The sequence below is a fragment of the Argentina silus genome (genome assembly GCF_951799395.1).
Source record: "Argentina silus genome assembly, contig: scaffold_124, whole genome shotgun sequence".
NCBI classification, from domain to species: Eukaryota; Metazoa; Chordata; class Actinopteri; order Argentiniformes; family Argentinidae; genus Argentina; species Argentina silus.
The window spans coordinates 87,966-103,538 of NW_028152450.1; the positions used below are offsets into that span (position 1 = coordinate 87,966).

General features: G+C 42.9%; 2 protein-coding genes across 2 annotated transcripts; one reads left to right on the forward strand and one right to left on the reverse strand.

The window, feature by feature from the left end:
- Positions 1-306: 306 nt before the first annotated feature.
- On the reverse strand, positions 307-5,476 carry LOC310824809 (FAS-associated factor 2). Its single transcript, XM_083698059.1, has 11 exons — positions 5,401-5,476; positions 4,580-4,648; positions 4,331-4,465; positions 3,977-4,053; positions 3,728-3,866; positions 3,162-3,247; positions 2,972-3,063; positions 2,561-2,738; positions 2,111-2,282; positions 1,762-1,905; positions 307-1,632 (listed from the first exon to the last, which is right to left on the reverse strand). The coding sequence occupies exons 1-11, from the start codon at positions 5,461-5,463 to the stop codon at positions 1,450-1,452; spliced, it is 1,338 nt and encodes a 445-aa protein (XP_083554185.1). The 5' UTR covers positions 5,464-5,476; the 3' UTR covers positions 307-1,449.
- A 1,235-nt stretch (positions 5,477-6,711) lies between these two features.
- Positions 6,712-12,222, forward strand: LOC310824817 (eukaryotic translation initiation factor 4E-binding protein 3-like). The gene is made up of 3 exons (XM_083698070.1): positions 6,712-7,165; positions 10,070-10,246; positions 11,631-12,222. The coding sequence occupies exons 1-3, from the start codon at positions 7,033-7,035 to the stop codon at positions 11,657-11,659; spliced, it is 339 nt and encodes a 112-aa protein (XP_083554196.1). The 5' UTR covers positions 6,712-7,032; the 3' UTR covers positions 11,660-12,222.
- Positions 12,223-15,573: the final 3,351 nt, after the last annotated feature.

A 15,573-nucleotide genomic window follows, 5' to 3' on the forward strand; every position in this document is an offset into this window, starting at 1 on the left:
CACAGAAAAGTTTGATCCATGAGAACCAATTTGCTTGACTATGATAAGGATGACATTATGAATAATTTAATCATTTCTGGAAACAGACTTCACACAGCGGAAACGGCCAACACTAAGGACATAATGTCAGAGAGGGACAGGCTCTTGGGATCTGTAGTAAGAGAACACTTCCATGGCCCAGCACCTCTGCAGTCACGACTTGCATGGAAGTGCCTTCAGCTTAGGTAAATGCTAAGTGGAATGCTTGGAATTTCAGTTGGGAGGCTCAGAGTTCAGACAGGTATACTATCAAAATCAAACCACCACAACATTTTAAAATGTTTAATTTATAGTTGGAAAATTACATCTTTACATGACCAGCCCATTCAGATGTTAGACAGGCAAAATAGGCATCTATGAATAACCACAGGCACACTATGGGCAGACTCGTACTATACTATAGATAAAGCCACATGGAAAAGCTGTGGCCTTCTTTTTCAGTTTTTTTATTTTATTTTGTCTTTGTTATGAACTGCAGGCAGCCCACCACTTACACCAACCCTCATTTGGTCGTTTCATGACAAGTACATCGTATAGTCAATACGTATTGTATAGTCGTATAGTCAATACTTTGATTGCATTAAAAAAAGAAAACAAAAAACAAAAGTAAGTATAGTGAATTTCAGGCTTGTTCTTAAATATCCAACCTATGTACAGGGCAGTTCGCATCGCACTCCTTTCAAAACCAGGGTTCCCACACTTCTCTATACAGCAAAGACTTGGCAGAAAACTTCAAGGTCGTCCTCAATCAAAGTATAACAACTCTTACAACCATATTTGTCATAGGCATTCATATTGTACTGACAAAGTCCCTGTAACAAAACAACAGTGCCCTTGCTACATGTGTGAACTGTCTTACGGTAACGTCTGTTTGTCCAACTGTACATCTCAAGAGTGGGTATAGACCCAGGCTCTGTTTTGGGGCATAATCTGCATGAAGCCTAGCCATTGTGTTAGTGAGTGGATGTTCACTTGATAAAACATAGCCATGTTATTTTGAAACTGCATTACATGTAATATCCTATGGCCAAATGCGTATAATATTTATCCAAAGATAAATCCAGCATTGAGAGCTACAGTGAGGGAATGGAATGAAAGCTGGTCTACAGAAGTAAACAAAAATCACCTGCAGGTAGAGGGAACCCAAATATGTCCTCAATTAATACAATGATGAAATCAAGGACTTCCAAAAAAACATCTGTTTATTTTTTAAAATTCAAGGACTTTCCTGGCCCGTGGGAACCCTGTAAACATGACCAAATCTGAACTGGAGGTGGGGTCGGCTAAACTCTTCCAGGTTAGGCTTTTATCTCAGTGATCCCTTGTGCACAATGGCCAGTTAACAAAACAAAAAAAGGGGGGAAGAAAAATAGAGAAGACATTTCCACATAGAGGAGGTAATGCTAGGTGTCAATCTTCCGTGAGGTCTTGCACGAATAGGACCTCGGAGCGGCTGAGTCCAGCCTCTTTCAGTGTGGGGGGGTTGGGCTGCTCCTCAGTTGGAAGGCAGGGCAGGACCCGGCGGGGGAAGTTTGTAACGATCTGAAATTTCTCTGGGGATTCTTTCAATGAGAAGAGGAAGTCATATATTACCTGGCAACAGAAAAGAGAGAGATAAGTTGTTTTTTTAAGTCAGTTCAACCTGCCCTCCTATCTTTATGATAGTGAAACTATGATAGTGAAATGAGATGAGCCAAAGCGAGACAACAGTTCTGTGCTCACCGTCAGAGACTGTCCGAAGAGGAACCGCCTCTCTACTCGAGTGTCGTTGGGCAGTTTGAAAACTATCTTCACACTGTCTGGGTCATCTACAGGGGGCTCTGGGGGAAGACATTCTGACTTCCGCTCCTTCTCCTCCTCAAGATTCTGAGACCACACACATCATACGAGTTATTGACAAATAGAAAACAACACAGAGGGAACACACCCAATACTCTTGAAGAGCTTCATTTCCATAACCACTTATGCCTATCCAGCCATTTTCTTTGTAGGTGGTCAAATAGGAAAGAATATTAGGAATATAAAGGTTTGAAGGACCCTCTAGGAGAGTAGAAAGACGTGCACTTCTCACCCTTCGTCTCCTCTCCTCAGCGAGGACGCCCTGCCTGACCTTCTCCTCCTCTTGCCTCTTCTGCTCCTGCTCCTCCTTCTTCTTGCGGTCCTTCTCTTGATCAGCACGGAGGGAGGCCAGGTAGGCCTCATCCTGCTGCTGCCTCAGGACCTGCGTCTGGTTCCTCTCCTCCCTGGAACACACACATCTCTCAAAGCTATAATACTAAGTAAAATGGTAATTTAGTAAACGCTTCATGGACATCATAAAAGGGTTAGGGTTAACCCTAACTAAAGTAAATCGCGCTATCAGGATATTTTTAGTACACTGACTGACTAGCATTTTCTTTACCCAGATCAGTGCAGTTTTGCAGGCAGGACATATTGCATCAATATAGTGTCCATAGTATGAGACCATGCTACATGATTTAAAATCAATTAATCCATCCATCAATTATGGTAGGCCCCTGACCGTTCGAGCCGCTCTGACATCAGATACGTCTGGTTGGCCTCCATGATGAAGGTGAGCTGGTTGATGAGGTCCTCAGGTTGAATGAGACCCTCCAGCCTCCCGACCACTGTCATCTTCCGGTCCTTCAGCATGATCATGGCCAGGAACGGGTAGGTGTTCTCCCGCAAAGCCTGGGAAACTGAAGCAACCCCACACAATACGCATTACAGATCACAACAATACATACAACGGTGGTAGAGGCAAGGCATCTATCCCCATAAACAATGAAATCACTTGCTACCTGGTGAAGGGCTAAATCAAATGCAATCCATTACATATCACTGTAGAATGTTGATAATGGAACTGTGTTTTCAACATTCTAAAGCCTTTTCTATGAAAGGGGTTGGAGCATGTAGGTTTAAATGTGACTACCTCTGTATCCCTCTGGCTTGCTGCTGGAGCATGCCCAGAAGAGCATTCTTGCGTTGAGGAAGGTGAGGACCTCTTCTGTACATAACGTGGAGCTGAATAGAGAACAAGGAAAGTACGAGAGAGAAAAAGTTAATTTAACCCACATTATAGTAAGAATGACAGGACACATGCCACTGACAAACAGACGTACCGGCAGAATTCATCAGTGTCCTGGTGGTCCTCCCCATGAAGGTAAACTAACAAGTAGCGAAGTTCACGTTTGGCATCATTCAGTGCCTGGATGATGCAGGGGAAACAAAAGCACAGCACTGAATAACAATCACAGTCATCAAGTAAAGCTGCTTTCACATTACATGATATTCACCACAAATTCCTTGGGGGGGGCACCGTAAAAACTTCAGGACAAGATTTGGGTAATATGAAAGGTTCTCCAAACACTTCGACCGATGTGATGATCACCAACATGTCGATCAAAATCTAAACATATTTGATAATTCATTGTGCATTCCATGCATGCCCGGACGTTCTACGGTGAGGTCGTTTAATGTGAAAACCACGCATCTTGCAAACGTTCTCCTCCTTGTCTAATGTATAAGGCCACCTGACCATAAGAATAAAAAAAGTCTTGTGACGTGTAGGCATCTTAACCCACAGATTTCACTTGCAACCAGCAGGTAATAACGAGCTCTATTCTGTCAGTTGCTTGATAAAAGACAATTTGACAAGGGAACTTAGAATCAAACAGGGGTAACTCACCTGGCTATATGTTCCCTGGTAAAACACTGGATGTGATCGACCGTACTTCTCATCAAAACTATGAATAAAGGACACAACATCTCCGACAGGGTCTGTGACACGTCCACGAGGGTCTGGCCTGATGAACCTCAGTGCAAATCTGAAGGAAGAAGACTCAATGAATGACCCTCAGCATCCATGAGAGCAGCCGGGGACGTCTAAAACTTCCTACCAGACACTGAATCTGAGACTGATTTGATGTTTTCATACCTGAATATGTCCAGAAGTGTGTAATACGTAAATCTGAAAGGGAGCATTATCAAGTAGTAACTCCATCCTAGCAATCCCTGAAAAACAGAAGCAGCGGGTCAAACAAAACCAGTAAGTGTTATGTTGTGGCAAGGGAATAATGGGAAAACCGGAGTGCAGCTGAGTTACATAAAGAGTATGGTCATGGACCTTTAACAGTTATGTTTACAGTCCAAACTCTGATCCACACCATTTCCAGAAGATTAACACCCAACTAACCTAAGCTGAAGTGTACATGCCAATACTTAGAACTGCAGTTTCAGTTACATACACAAGCAAATTGTGGCAATATATGAGTAAAGCTTGTAGACCTACTCTGGGTTGTGGCCTAGAGACGATATAGCTATACACTCTGTGGTCGGCTGTGTTGACCTGTAAGGGTCTGGAGGGCGGAGGGTTGAACACGCTGGGAACTCCTTCCTGCTCGTTGAGTCTGTCCTGTACCGCTGCCTGCAACAAAAAATAGACATAATCTAACTACTGCAAAATATGTCAAGTCACAAAGAAGTGTGTTTCATCTCAACAGGGACAGCTGGTGCGACCATGGTAGCCGTTCTTTCTTACCTCGATATTCCAATTGTGTTGTTCTAATGTGCGACGACATTGGTCCATAGACTCCAAGCCTGTCAAGTCCTGGAAAAAAGAACGTCAAACCAGACGTTCATGCATGTTTTGACATAACTAGTGGAGCTCAAACCGTTATTTGCCTTTGATGTCTGCGAGTGTGGCTGACGTTACCTATAACAAGCCATGTTTTCCCATCAGATTGCACGGGATGGGGGTACAACAGTTCAAAATACACCCTGACTTAGCAACACAGGCCATTTTCACATCTTCCAGGTGTTAGAGTGCGAGGGGGAAAGCCTTAGTAGCAGTGGACCGGCCACTCACTGCCCGCCATGTGTCATAACAGTAGCGTTACAGTAACAGTAACCCGTCTTCAGTTCAGGCTAATTTGGCTGACCAAGCAAACTGGTGAGAAAACTAGCGATGGAGGTACTTTTTGACAGCTAGCTAGCTAGCAAGCTAGCTTGTTTCGCGAGTAAACGAAATGAAACAAGAAACAGCCCAACGTTAGCTAGCTACAATATTCACTGAATGTATTTGCCGACCCAACATAGCGACCTTGCTACAACGAGAGGATATTGACAGGATTGGATGACTAGCCACTCAAAGTGTATTTTGCTTTGACACATTGTAATTGTAGCTAGCTCGCTAACTGACAGTGGTGGCGCTAACGTCGTTAGGGGTATAGAAATGACCATTGCAAAATGACTTTAACATCCATAACTTAGCTTGTAGAAGACATTTATAAATACTTAATGAAGAATTAACACTTATGGAGAGAGAAGGAAATGTCTTCAAGCTCAAAGGAGGCTGACTACCTGAAATTGAAGGAGTTTTTCGGTCTGCGCCTGGGATAATTCCTGCTCCTCTGGCGCCGCCATCTTACCTCGCCAATCCCCTACAAGACGTACTGACGTAAAGGTTCTTTAGCAAACCAGCAGTATCAACTGAAAAGACTCTACTGCCTCCTACCATGCGGGAGCATTCATAACAAGTATTTGATTTTCTGAAGTATTGAATAAATGTACTGAACGGCTGATATTCCTGCAACACCCATTGTCTTGTTGGTACAGTAATAATACAATTATGAAAGTATTCCAAGACCCGGCCCTCTCTCTCCTCAGAAGCACAAGACTAATAGAGCTGACATAATTGCCTTTCAACTATTGCACCTCTGTGAATGTTTCTTCTAAACTATGAAAACGTTTTTTTTTTTTTTCAGACCACAGATTTGTACTGTTACAGTAAATATATCTTTGAGAGCAAGATGGTCCTCGGTGAGGGGAATATCAAACCACTTACACGAGTGCTGCTGCTAAATGTTATGCTGTCGTATTAGGACTTCCAATAACCTGTCGGTCTCTTGAGGAAGACATCATTTTTATTATGGGAACTGTATGGGCAAAGATAGTCCTATAAAAATGCAATATGATAACTTATATTTCATATACAATTAAATAATTGAAGAGAACATCTTGCAGTGATAAGATTTATTTTCTTTCTTAGAAAGATTGTACTAAAGATTACAAGTTTGCATCTCTGTGGTTGTACTCTCTTCGGTTGTAGTCAGTAGTCTTGCCAGTAGGTGGCAGTACAGCTGAAGTCAACCAAGGAGGAAGCCCAGGCGCAGGGAGCTATGCCTTGATTCACGGCCACAACACGACACCGATTTTTAACCACTTTCTCTAACCTCAACCTTTGCCTTAACCATTTCCTAATTTTAACCGTAATTTCGAATTGTTAGCGTTAGCAACTTCCGGGTAGCGAATATGACCGCACGAATAGCCAATGAAATCGGAGCGAGGCGGGACAAAGAGGCTATTAGCCAACCAGAGTCCAGAACTTTTGCGCGTTGTTAATAATTGTTGGCATTTGTCTTACCTTCTGGCCCCGTCCAGACACAACCCTTAGCTCCCTAACTCCTTCTCCTCAGAAACTTGTGATTATCATAAAGGACTTAGCAAGATGGTTGTAGTACCACCTTATCCTCTATGAGAAATGTTCTCCTTCTTCAGTCCCTGTCCTTCCTGGGCTTTCGTCTACACTACACAAGTGTTTCACAACGGAGTAGGGCCTAGGACCTACGACCGGAAATAAATTGGACCCACGTGGCTGGCTGTTGCAGTCATCACATCACTCGAGACACGTAGAGCCAGTGTAGTTATTAAATACACGGACACGCTTGTACACACTACACTTCGACAGTTGCTGATCAGACAGAAACAAAGACTTGTCGCTAAACCGTCCACAGTTATATCCGTCTTTGACTTTTTCTTTGCTGATGTTTGAATAGTTTTTGTTTGGTATTTCCAGGACAACTGCTGGCATATATTTGTTTGGTATTTGGTACTACGCTTCCAAATTTAGCAAATTCGGCAGGCTATCGTCAAACTGCTTCCTGCAGTAAAATAGCTTTGAATAATAAGCTAGGTAACCAAATTAACTTCACGATGTCCACCACCACCAACCAGGCGAAGAGCTGCCCAATTCCCACCCGTGTTCTGACCCTGAAGGACTGGTCTCAGCTGCCCGATTGTTACAGTCAGACCCCCGGGGGAACTCTCTTCTCCACAACGCCCGGAGGTAAGTGTCTTACGGACGGTGCTATAGTATAGACGCCAAAGTTGTGCTACAGTGCGAAAACGTTTGTTGGAATGTAGGGAAATATGTTGAAGACAGTGTGCAAGTAAATATTGGGAAATGAGTGACTGTGCAGTCGTCAACGCATGCATGTATGCTGCAAGAATATTCTGCAAACGCCACGCGCGTGTTGTCTTTGCATTCTTTGACACTGACTCGGCAATTCTAAGCCAAATTTAAACAACATTTGCCTACTGTCAATTCAATTCAAAACCCTAGTACCAGCGTCGGATAGACGTACGGGCAAATGAACTAGCTAATATATGCCATTTAGCTGATAATTATATCATTAACTAGCTACCATGTCAATGTTTTTTAGTTTTACATTAATCAACTAAAAATGTTCTCAACTAATTGTCAGACACAACAAACGAGGGCTTGTTTACGTGCTCAGCCACATGGCTTGAGCCATATTCTGGTGTTATGGTGGTGGTGCGTTTTGGAGTTGCACCTCATAAAAAGTGGTTGCAGATTTATCAGGTGTTACATTCGTATGCTTGGTATGAACTTTGACTGGGCGACATGTACCGCAGATGTTTTGACAGTTATGACGATATATTTTCCAAACTCGTGATAAGAATACATATGGACATCATGTTAATATAAGCTCCGGCCCTGTTTGTCAACTTTGGCACAACAACAATAGTGTTGGAAAAACATTGTGCCAAATCCTATTGGTAGACAAGCTTCTCTTAACCTATGACTTGCGTGTGGGGGACGGCAAATTGATCCAGCTGTCAGAAGAACTGCAAGATGATTGGCATAGGTCGAGGGGAGGAAAGGGGAGACACTCCCTCCCTCAGCCCCCGTGCATTTCAGGAATATTGAGAACATTCTGTCCCGGCCAAGAGAGGAGGAGTGAGAGCAGCAGATCAGTGAAGAAGTGGATCAGGCCTCCCTTTCTAAGAATTATTTAAGTGAGGACACATGGGAGGGGGGGAGAAGTGAATGCCTCGTTTGGTTTGAATGAAAAGCAGAAAAAGCAGCACATGTGTCCATACCCCTTATGTGTTGTGTGGGAAGCAGCTCAGGATCATAACAGGATCATAACAGCTTGGTGATGGGTGTAGTGTTAACACAGCCATGCTGGCTCAATCCTGCTAAGCATCATTCTGTTATGTCCTACTCATAGACACTGTCAGTCACTAAAAGAACACAAGAACGACAGGTGTACATTTCTAAAGTCATTTTAGGGCACTATGAATACTTGAAGTGTTTTCTCCTGTTATTATTTTTGACTGAATTCCTATGTAGTGCTTTTAACAAGGCTTGGTTGTAACCAATCATGCTCAACCAGGGATGATTTAAAAGTATTGCAAGAGTGCTTTTAATAGGACATTAATTTAACCACTGCTTGAGCTTGTGTGTTCCCTGTTTGATATGTTGTGTGCACACACAAACATGCTGCTGCCTATTGTAATCAGATGAGGCAGGATTATGTTCCTTTACTACATATGTACAGTTACATGAGGGTAGGTTTCCACTGGACAAAGAGATTGGTTACTCTTCAAGACTGGGCCCCTTTTGCATAACTGGCTAGTATAGTTAAGCTGGTGAGCATTGCATAGCTACAGCTTGCATTCTTGCTTCTCTCTCTCTCTCTCGCTCTCTCTGACACACACACTCCGCTCCACTCCCCTTTTGTCCCGGATAGGCTGCACAACAGGCAGTTGTTACATAACATGTTTTCTGCCTTGTGTGGAAAGAGGGAATTGATACTGTTCCGAACAGTTCAAACTCCAGTATGGAGTAACAACACTACGAACCGCTCCATGTCCCCATCGGTATACACAACAACTAGGTCACTATCAGATAGGATAATTGAAATATTACAGTTTTTGAAGATTGTTCAGTCTTTCTGCATTATGTGATTAAGAGCAAATGTCAGTATCATGTATTTAGCCTTAGCCTTAACCCAGCAGTGGACCACATATGACCCTGGCCTAGCCCTGAGAGAATGTGTTTGTGCTGCCCCTGCTGCTGGTTCACTTTCCTAGAACTGACTCAGTATGGCCAACCTCTGCCCACCCCTCCCCTCCCCTCCTCTCAGCCCTGCGATGAGAACAGGGTGTGTGTGTGTGTGTGTTTGGTATGCATACAGTAACCCTGACCATGAGGCTGAGAGTGGACGGACACACACACACACACACACACTCTCACTCAGAGTGCTCTCTACTATAGGCCCCCTGTTCCTCTCCTAGTGGAGAAGTAAACAGTACACCCCAGTCACCTGACTTCCCTCCCAACCCAGTTCTGCAGGCTCTTTCACAAGTCTACTGCTCTCTTGTATGTGAGGTGTGTGACTGTAATGATAACGATGTGGGACCGGTTATAAGGACATGTAGGTTTTTGTATGACGTGTGCTTGATTTAAAAATGGTAAAATAAACTAAAACTAAGGACCCACATTGGTTTACATTAACATTATATTTACATTTTAGACATTTAGCAGATGTCTTTATCCAAATCGGCTTACAAGTACATTTGTCTAAGTAAGTGAATCATCTATACATCAGTCATCATAAGAAAAACAAATCTATGCTAGAACCAGGGGCCGTTGGCAGTCACAATGCTAGAAGAAGGAAGAATTACTTTTTGTATTTTTTAAATTTATTTTTTAAATTTAAAACGGCGGAAGATAGGTAGTGACTGCAGTCCTGACAGCAGTTGGAAGCTCGTTCCACCAGCGGGGCGCCAGGACAGTGATGCAGTACATGCATTACAAGAGCTACCAAATATATATGGCAGTTAATGAATCAGAAATGGCATGTTTGCATATCATGCACTGATTTCGTAATGGGGGCAATTCCTCAAAAGACATTTATTTACCTCTCTTTGTCTCACACAGGAACACGCATCATCTACGACAGGAAGTTCCTGTTGGACTGTCGGAACTCTCCTATCGCCCGCACGCCTCCCTGCTGCCTGCCTCAGATCCCCGGGGTCACGGTGCCTGCCCTGCACCCCCTGGGCAAACTACAGGAGCTCAAAGAGGAGATGGAGGAAGAGGAGAAGGAAATGGCAGGTAAGAAAACATAGGACATGACAGGTAAACACACATGTATGAACAGTATAACCTACTACCCATATGCACACACACACAGAGGAGAACCTACGCAGCTAGTATAAACAGGAATTACCTGTGTTAAAGCTAGCTTGCCTCTATTCAGCTTTACCTAGGTAAAGATTTTTACCTGTCTTTATGACATTTAGAAGGACAATGCTATCACTGATTCACTCATCCACATATGTTTTTCTTTTTTAATATGTGTACATTTGACGTGTTCAAGAAATCTAGGATAACATTCTTAGGCATCATCAATCCTTTATTTATGCAGGCATGTCCATTGTCCTCCTTGTTGAATAGTGCTGTTGTGAATGAACAGTGTGACTCTGCCAGTAATGGTGTTGCATAGATTTCATCCATTCTTCATTACACAGTATCAACATCTACCTTATCTGGTATTAGCAGAGGCCTTGCCAGTGTCATTGGCACCTGGCCTTGTCGAGGAGGCTGGAAGGTCTGTCATTATCACCTGATGTTATTCTAGTCTGTCAGTCACTGTCGTCTTCCTGGTACACAGCCTAGACTTTAGCACCTTAACTCAACTAGGCCACAGCAGCCTTCACATCTGAAGACCTAATACCAGCAGCCTTCACATCTGAAGACCTAATACCTACTACTGTTAAGAGTGAGGAGTTACTCAACCCTCTTCAGCCTGATTGTGCTCACTGGACTCTCTGGGTATCAGTAGATATCTCTCTCTTTGTATCTCAGAATTGCGGGTACTTGGCTGTAGATATGTCTGTGTTTATGTTGTGGTTATCTGTGTTGTTGAGGGCAAGGGAGGGTTACTGCACATACAAGTGAGGTTTGTTTTGGAGGCAGAGGACCTTGTATGTATCTGACAGTGGTAGTTGGTGTCATTAAGTATCGGTTAGTTATCTGTAACTGTAGCCTAGATAAAAAGGAGGTTGTTGTTTTGGCTGCAGCAGAGGGAGTGGTCACAGGCCTGAGGTTTGGCATACACAGCTATTGGTCACAGGACAGTTGGGAACGGCTGTTGTTGTTCTCTCTCTCTCTCTGTCTCTTAACACTAAAGATTCTGAGGATTAGAGATGACCCTCTTTTCTCCACTCCAACACTGTCTGGGTGGGTAGAATATATAGGGGTTAAGTGTGTGTCAGGGGGTCCTGTGTGTAATTGCTAAAAAATAATAATAATTCTGTCTCCGGTTGACAAATAAACAATGCATTGATAGGGTATACACCCTCCCCCTGTTATTTTGGTTGTGGTAGAACATTGTGCACTGATACAAGTGACAACTGATTATTAATGTCTGTGTTCTCCCCCCCCCTCTTCTTCTGCTATTTCTCTTCCTCTATTGCTCTCTCTCTTTCTGCCACAGATGACAGCCAGTTTGAGATGGACATGTGAACTTCAGTTTTGCCTCCTGTGGAGAGAATTGTCATCTGTTCTGATGCCGCTGATGTCTTAACGACCAGCACGCGTTGTGTATTCTTTTTCAACTTCCTTTTTTAAAAACCTTTTTTTGAGGAACTAAAAAGAAAAGAAAACTGCAGGGTGGCCCCTGAAATAAAATAAAATAAAAAACACCAGTGTATTGTGAAGCAATGAACGCTGTTTAAGCGAGGAATGGTTGCAGACTCTCGTTTGGGGCTGCAGCAGTGAAGAAGAGATCAGTTTGTGGGTTTTTTTTGTTGTAAATAAGACTATGGTACTTTGTATTTTTTTTTTTTAAAGATGAGAAATGTAAGAGAATTACATGAAACTTGTAAAGCAGGATGGCTGGGCTGGCCACTGTGGGCAGTGTTATTGCATTGTTTTTGTTTTTTTAACACAATAATCCTCTATTTTGGAGGGGCTGGTTGGTGGGCCTATGGGAGGGTCTGACCCTGAGGTTAGGGGTCAATGGATGACTGGACGAGCTCCACCATGTGTGTGGAGGAAGAACTAAAACGTGTAAAAAGTTCAAATTAAAAAAAACAATGTTATAAAACTTGAGTTAAGTTATTTCTTTGACATCGCTTGCTTCTGTGGTTTCTTCCAATTCCCCTGCCGTGTCTGTAGCTAGCCACTGTGCTCTATGTACTGTAGCACCATGCTAGCTAGCTATAATAAGCTGCATGACCTTGTAAAGTTATGGCCCAGATAAATGTACAGACGTGTGTCTCCCATAATACACAGCTTTTGCATTGCCTTTACCAGGAATACCAGAACATTAGCATGTCAATCAAGTTCAAGATTTAAGCACCTAGGGGTGTTCCTTATGTTCTCTTGCATGTAAAACAACTAGTTAGGGGGTGAGTAACATGAGTATCTGGTAACATGCATGATTTGGAATGCTGCACATGCACACATGATCTGAGGGATCTTTTTGTTCTCCAACTGTGGCCATTTGAGATTGAATTAAATTATGTTCTGACACAATGCACACACTATCAAACAGCAAACATTGGATACTCTGTACTCTAAATATTCAATAAACTTGTTTTTAGAATGCAACAGACCAAGTGCACCGTAGCACCCTCAGAAGTTAGGCATGTGACCATGAAAACCCTGAAGATCCTCTGGAACAGCTTACTGGACACACACACACAGACACACACACAACCATTTCTTGAAAAGAGCATACAGTACATACAGGGTCAGGAAACATATTCCTGGGAAAATAAATGATATGATATAATGATATGCCTACCTCCTGGAGAGTGTTCTTCACTTGGCTAGATGTTGTGAAGGGGTTTTTCTTTATGTGAAGGATCCTTATTGTCTTCCATGGACATTCAGGCCTTTTTGTGTTGCCGAGCTCACCAGTGCGTTCTTTTTCTCTCAGAATGTATCAAACTGTTGATTTGGCCACTCCTAATGTTGCCGCTATCTCTCTGATGGATTTTTTTTTGTTTTTACAGCGTAAGGATGGCCTGTTTCACTTGCATTGAGAGCGTTCACAGCAACAGCTTCCAAATGCAAATGCCACATTTGGAATCAACTCAGACCATTTACCTGCTTAATTGATAAAGAAATAACAAAGGAATAGCCCACACCTGTCCATGAAACGGCTTTTGAGTCAATTGTCCAATTACTTTTGGTCCCTTGAAAAAGAGGGGGCTACATATTGAAGAGCTGTAATTCCTAATCCCTTCCTCCAATTTGGTTGTGGATACCCTCAAATTAAAGCTGAGAGTCTGCACTTTAAGCCCATATCCATTATATAACTGTAACTTCATTATGTTTAGGTAAACAGTTAAAATAACAACAATTGTGTCAGAGTCCAAATATATATCGACCTAACTGTACATAAAGTGAGGTATGGTAGGAATGGGGACAGGTGCCAACTGGCTAGGTAAGTAACCACACCTCGTGATTTTTAATGAACAATTGAAGAATTTAATTGCCTCTCTATCAGCTTGAATTACCTGGGATTACAGTACAAGAGGCCCCAGTCAACTGATCTTACAGTGCTCTCACCCTCATACACACAAACACACACACAAATCCACACACGCACACGCACATACAGGGAACTCTGTGAACCCACAGCCACAGAGTCAATGTATCTGTGACATTTACTGTATACTATTTATGTAGCACACACACACGCCCACATACTCATAACAGCTCACAGAAATACAGTTGTTATACAGAATGTCCATTCTCTCTTATTAACACTTAGAAACTACTGACTAAGGATATCTTTAACAGAGGGCCTGGTCTGAAAACCCAAACACTCAGGGGTGTAACAAACCGCCACAGTCCGTATGGAGTGCCTTTTTTTGTTCCATCAGTTTGAAAGTAGTGAACATTTTGCACTCAAAATATTGTAAATAAATACATACTTGGGATAAACTCCCTCCTCGAACCTTAGTGAACCTGCCCTATTGACCTTTTCCATACACAAAATATGCACCCTACCCTCCTCCAGTTCCCTGTGTGTGTGGGGCGGGGGGGGGTCTGACCAGTGTCTATTTCTGTCCACCCCTCCTCCTGATGTTGATGGCACAGGCTGGGGATGAATTGCCGTGGAGATGGGGTAAACACCCACTTAAGTAACAGGCATGTTTGGTCACATCCATCATAAGGGGGAGAAGAGAGGGGGACAGCCAGAGGACAGTAACTTGGGCTGGGCCATGCCACACATACACACACATGCATGCACACACACATGCATGCACACACACACACACACACACACACACACACACACACACACACACACACACACACACACACACACACACACACACACACACACACACACACACACACACACACACACACACAAATCTCAGAAATAAGGGAGAGTCTATCACTTTCATCCTGTGTGTTACTCTTGTCTATAACTTGTCTATAACAGTTCTGTACTGTATTGTGTGTTTTTTGTTATGTGTGGACCTCAGGAAGAGTAGCTACTGCAGTAGCAACAGCTGATGGGGATGGATCCTAATAAAGCAGTAAACATGTTGACAACACACACATGCTCAATTCTAAATGAGCCCCTTGCTCCTACTCTCTTGCCACTTGTGTGGATCTGAGTGGATTCAATAGGGGTTTGTAATATGGTGATAATTCTGCATAGCCTATCAGAAGGCAAGGCATAGCTATTACCATATTTCTCATACATATTTCTAATCTACATGACATGCCTAGAGGTAGTCAGTTTGGAATTTGGAAACACACACTATACATCACGTGTCCCTGACAGGTGTAAACATATCTGGACCTCCTAAATATGGGTGCAATTTCACATGCAAAAATATTCTACAGATCTTTGATTCCTCTAATAGTAGAGACAGAGGGTGGATTTGGGATTCAACAGGAGACACTTCTTATGGTGCCTATTTCAAATGCCTCTCAGCTGTTGTATGCCATATCGCTGTCTGATGCCACATATCTTTGGATACAATTTATGGCCTGAGACTGTTTCATAACCAATCTCTCACCTGTGTGTCTGTGTGACTGTGTGTGTGTGTGTGTGTGTGTGTGTGGTGTATGTATGAGTCTCTCTCTCTCTCTCTCTCTCTCTCTCTCTCTCTCTCTCTCTCTCTCTCTCTCTCTCTCTCTCTCCTCTCCCTCTCCCTCTCCCTCTCTGTGTGTGTGCGTGTGTCTGTGTACAGTCTGAGCCCGGGGACACTGGAGATGGAAAGCAGCTGTTAGGCCAAGTCTCTACATGTTACACTTCATGTATTGACATTTATGTCATATTAATAGTAGGAGCATATTAATAATGTCTTGAATACTCACACATAATGTAGTATCAACTTGAACATGAACATGAACTACTAACCCTACATTTCAACATTCTAATGTCATTGTCAAGGTGACCATTA